This window comes from Magnolia sinica, chromosome 17 (assembly GCF_029962835.1).
Source record: "Magnolia sinica isolate HGM2019 chromosome 17, MsV1, whole genome shotgun sequence".
Taxonomy (NCBI): Eukaryota; Viridiplantae; Streptophyta; class Magnoliopsida; order Magnoliales; family Magnoliaceae; genus Magnolia; species Magnolia sinica.
In genome coordinates, this window is record NC_080589.1 from 3,815,117 (window position 1) to 3,820,093 (window position 4,977).

General features: G+C 42.6%; 1 protein-coding gene across 2 annotated transcripts; it reads right to left on the reverse strand.

Moving 5' to 3' along the window:
- Positions 1–226: 226 nt before the first annotated feature.
- Positions 227–4,639, reverse strand: LOC131231164 (WRKY transcription factor 23-like). Of its 2 annotated transcripts, XM_058227271.1 has the most exons (3): positions 4,295–4,639; positions 2,448–2,591; positions 227–1,515 (listed from the first exon to the last, which is right to left on the reverse strand). In XM_058227271.1, the coding sequence occupies exons 1-3, from the start codon at positions 4,609–4,611 to the stop codon at positions 1,134–1,136; spliced, it is 843 nt and encodes a 280-aa protein (XP_058083254.1). In that variant the 5' UTR covers positions 4,612–4,639; the 3' UTR covers positions 227–1,133. The 2 variants fall into 2 exon arrangements, with proteins under 2 accessions (XP_058083254.1, XP_058083255.1); XM_058227272.1 differs by lacking the exon at positions 2,448–2,591.
- Positions 4,640–4,977: the final 338 nt, after the last annotated feature.

Sequence of the window (4,977 nt, forward strand, 5' to 3'; positions counted from 1 at the left end):
AGCCTTAGCTTATATATACACCCATCAACCAAGAAACTAAGCTTTCCAATTCTTATTTTGCAACCAATGCTGTGCATGAGCGAGTATGACTATTTGAACTATTGATATCACCATACACGGACCATTTGATATCAATAGAGGATTTTTCTCTATAGGGGAATTATATTTCCTCACTAGATAATTCCTCTATAGAGAAAATAAAAGAATGTCTATCAAACAACATAGATGAAGGAACCAATTTCCTTTGAACAAAAACTAACCTCACTATTAAAATACTACACATACAAAGATAAGGAACAAAACAATGCCCCCAAAATGAACAAACATAGTCAACCTACAGCTAAGTGTATGTTAAGTGGATTTTTCTCTATAGAGGAATTATATTTGCACAATAGACACGGGTTTTTAATTCTGGCATGTGGGGCCCATGGTTTGATAATCTAGACCATTTGTCCGTTGTCCCCGTCTTGGATGGACCACTAAAATTCAAAGATATCAAATGTGGATCCATTGTTACACTTTGTCATCTTAAAATCTTTTTATGGACCACCAATGGAAAAAAGCCAAGATTGGCTCATCAATGATATTTTTCAAGGCCTAACCCGTCAAAGGTGGGACACAACTGAACATAGCTTAAAAACACTGGGAAAAACTCAGCTGGACTGAGTCAACTAGATCAAGACTAGGTCACAACTCCAGTCAAGGCAAAAAAATGCTTGATGAGAACTCACAAAACTCCACTCCAATCATGGTTTTAAGATTCAGACCGACTCATTTGGTGTTGTGTCGAGTTACAACTTGGACGAGTCATTAAACCTTGACTCGACTCGCTTAGACTATAGATTTGTAATTTTATATCATCGATTTTTTTTAAAATTTTTTAAAATTTAAATATTACTGAACAACTTGTAAAACAAAAAAACTTCTGGTGGAGTCGACTTATCGAGTTTTAAAACTACATAAACGGACCAACGGGTTGGATTACCAAATGATGTGCCCCACTTGCTAGAACTGAAACCCGAGTAATACTCATGTGCAAGTAGCGTAGCCCGCTTATCATATAATTCCTCTGTTCTACCAGAAAATCTCCATATCAAGTCAGTGAAAAGAAGAAATTGCATACCCAATTCCTTCTACGACTCTCTTCTAACATGCGATGGAATAATGTCTTGTAGAAGCCCATGATCTCTGAGCAAAGAAGCCGACGGGGCACAGAACCGTCGGTCTTGAATAAAAGAAGATGGAGTGAAATTGGAAGAAGGTAGATAGCTATCCATGTAAAGTTGTTGCTGTTGTTGTTGAAAATGTGGCTGTGTGATTTGCATTGGTGGGGTGAAAGATGTGGCAAAGCCTCTGGAATTTGATGTGATTCCAGCAGGGCTTTCGCGGGTTACTAAAGGGCTTGGATGACTGTGCTTCCCCTCATATGTTGTAACAACAATAGTTGGATCATCAGACGATCGCTCCACACGCTTCTTGACACCACACATGGCAGTGGTGCAACGGTAGTAGCTCCTGCAGCACCAAGAGTAGCATGAGTAACTTGGATTCTCATCCTATCATCTTCTGTTATTTTAGAAGTCAAATCTACGTGCTTCAACTTAGCATGTGCATGGAAGATGTGGGGCTTTGCTTTATATGTATTAGTCTAAAATTTGGATGAAATTATATGAATTCATATAGGTGGAAGCTTTGTAAGGTCAATATGATATCCATGTATGTGATCTACACTCCATCTATTAATTTCATTAGCTCATTTTAGCACATAAGCATGCTGATTGGGTGTGACATGGCCAATGAAAAAGTGTCATGTATGCATATGAAGTCGTGGGACCTACACTAAAACGATATAAAAAAATATCATTTTTGGTATTTTTTTTAAAAAAAGCTTTTTAATAATGAGGTTCACATTTGACAAAAGCACATGACGCTTTATTATTGAGCCACATCATTGTTATCCAATTACAGTAATCCACTTCCACTGCATGGCACAAAAATATTCAAATCAAAGATTTATATGAGAGACATTATAGAAAACAATGGTGACTAACCGCCTACCATTGAAACTCTCTTAGAGGCCGCAGAAGTTTTGGAGCAAGCTGATATTGGATTAGATGGATTACAAACATCATGGTGGGCCCAAGAAGGTTTTGATGGTAGATGTTCTAATCCATGGTTTTAAGACTCATCCAAGTTGGGTGCAACTCAGACGAGTCGACCCAGTGAAACTAATACACTTCGACGCCACACATCACACCTGTGGCTCCAACTCAGGTGAGTCGGGTCAAACGTGTTGTTTCGAGTCACCTAGTCTTAATTTTAATCATAGTATCACCTGATGAATAGCCCGGATCAATGCACACACATTCGGCAAATGGCACTAATCTTAGCCCACTTTCAATTGTAATGAACGGCTGACATTCGATGAAAATGAAACCAAAACATACCTTGGAAATGGGCTATTTTTCACAGCTTTCTGTCCATATTTTCTCCATCGGTATCCATCTTCCAGATGATCGACCTCACTCTTCGTCACAAATGCGAATCGTGGCTCTTTCTCCATCCTCCGTTTCTTGTTTTTCGATTTCAATCTAAAGTAAATGGAAAATTTTTTTTTAATTAAAATCATATGAGAGAAATGGAAGATTTGAATCAATAAAGATCTGATTTTACAGTCATTTATTCGGTTTATAGTTTGAAGATACGACTCGGCCGAGTCAACTCGGACTCACTTGCGACCCGGTTCGAATCCATGAGTCTTTAAAATCACGTGCTGACTCGGGATGAGTCTGTCCGTACAGGCGAGTTGACCCAGCAACTCGACTGTGTATAAAAAGAAAGGAGATCCAGTGCACTTTTCCGTCCTCGTCTGTCACACGTGTCAGCTCGATCCATGTTTACGTCCCTCGCCTCCCACGTGTCAAACATAGATCAAGCCTCTCTTGGGGTGGGTCCCACATGTTAGGATCCTTGTATCAAATACACGGCCGAGCATTTATTGTGAGAAAAGAGGTGAGTCGGCTCGACTCGGCCGAGTCTCCCTTACGCATCCATTACGATCCCACTCAGGACTGCACGAGTCCGTCCGAGTCAGTGAGTCTGAAAACCTGGTTAGTCCAGAAGCCCACTCGCAGCGCGGTTTGTTATATGGTGGTGACTCACCGTACACGTGGCATAAACGTACATAAATCCAAACTGTCCAAATCAAGCTGATTGGATTATCCTATCTGCTCGCTGGCCATATCCTTGCGATTTTCAGCCTAGGCGCAATCCAAAATGGCCCACTCATTTTGAACGTTCTAGATTAACATACGTATGTTCCACGCGTACAGTATTTAAGTGTGTTGGGCCACTCACTGGGGCCCACATGCTGAGATAGTCCGACGATCTGAACCGTCCATATAATCGATACTGCAATATAAAATCTATTTGCCCGTTGTCAGGCTTCACTAATAATCATGACCTTCGATTCTTAGAGTTGAATGTGAGCCACTGAAACTTTCCTTGTGATGATGATAGCCATCCGTTCAGACCCTATAGGAATGGATGGTTCCGATCACCGGACCACTCAGCCTGTGGGCCCCAGATGGTGGCAACACCCGCTGCAAAAACGCTTACGTGGCTACACGTGGACATATGAGGGCGTGACTACTTACTGACGTGATGGAGAACTTCATGTGGAGGAGATCCACGCCGTCCATCAGGTGCGCCACCCTGTATTCGAACCAGGCACAAAATCTGGCCGATTCAGACTCAGGTGGGCCACACCGATTGTGAAAAGTTGTGATGGAAAGTCCCACAATTAAAATCGTCCATGGGGTCCACCGTGGGGTATATATACCATCCAAACCGTTCAAACGACATGTAAGACCAGGATCAACGTCATCCCAGAAAACCAGAACATCAAAATACTCTTGTAGGCCACACCACGTGAGTATAAAGTTTTAATCGATGCTTGTACACCGTTCACTATGGTATGGCCCACCTAAGTCTTGGATTGAGTTGCTTTTTAGGATCCATGGTAAAAAATGTAGCACGAACCTGATGGACGGCTTGGATCTGATTCACATTCTTCACAAAAAAAAAAGAAGAAAGAAAAAGGCAAAGCTTCTTCGCCACTGGCGTTCTCCCATCATCGAAAGGCAGCGAGCGGGAATCTAGCAAGCGATTCAAAATTCGAATTCCAGTTTCCTCATTCTGAAACGTGCGTTGAGATTCCCGCAAGGATTGTCCTGAAAATTATCGAGTATGATGAAAAAACAGAGTAAAAAAAGGAAACTATCTTGAGACTTACTGTTTCTTAGCCTTATCTGGCTCTTCTTCTTCCGCCATTTTCACATGATCTTCGTTCGACGACGACGATATCGAAGATGAGTTCGGCGTCGCCGGAAAATTCACCGTGTCGGAAGATTCCGGAAGCGGCGTCAGTGGGAAATCGAATGTCAGCGGTTCGAAATCCTGAAACCCCAGCAATTCCATGAAGCCTACCGAGCTCGAGCTCTCTTCGGGAGCGAAGATGCCGGAAAATGGGAAGGTGGTCGGGATCGGGACGTCGTAAAATGACGCGGTTCCGGCGGAATTCTCTGACGCCATGCCTTCGGTCTTTGCCATGAGTTCGAGAGCCGAGATTTGAAGGGTGGGTTTGGTTTTAAGGTGGGGGGAATAGAGAACCGGTTGGCCACTGCATTTTAACTGGCTATCGCAGGTCAACAGTACGGATAGTGAAAGTCTACGGTCGTAGATGTGCCGGGTGGCAGTATTCAGCTCAACAAGGCCACGTAAGTCATGTTTTTGTGGGTATCGGGTCCGTGGAGACATGAAGTACCCGTCAAATGTATTCGGTTCTCGAATCAGATTTCGGGCACAATTATCAATCGGGGCCTTCCAGGGATCCGGATAGAATGAGAATCGGTTCTGAGGTGCATGAATGCAATGATGATTATTATTGTAAACCATAAGCTGGAAAATAATTACACT

Excerpts from the sequence above, each read along its gene's own strand:
- LOC131231164 (XM_058227271.1), bottom strand. The coding sequence starts at position 4,611 with ATGGCAAAGACCGAAGGCATGGCGTCAGAGAATTCCGCCGGAACCGCG. Across the intron at positions 2,592-4,294 it reads CCAGATAAGGCTAAGAAACA|ATTGAAATCGAAAAACAAGA; the intron begins GTAAGTCTCAAG and ends CATTTACTTTAG. Across the intron at positions 1,516-2,447 it reads AAAAATAGCCCATTTCCAAG|GAGCTACTACCGTTGCACCA; the intron begins GTATGTTTTGGT and ends TTGGTGCTGCAG.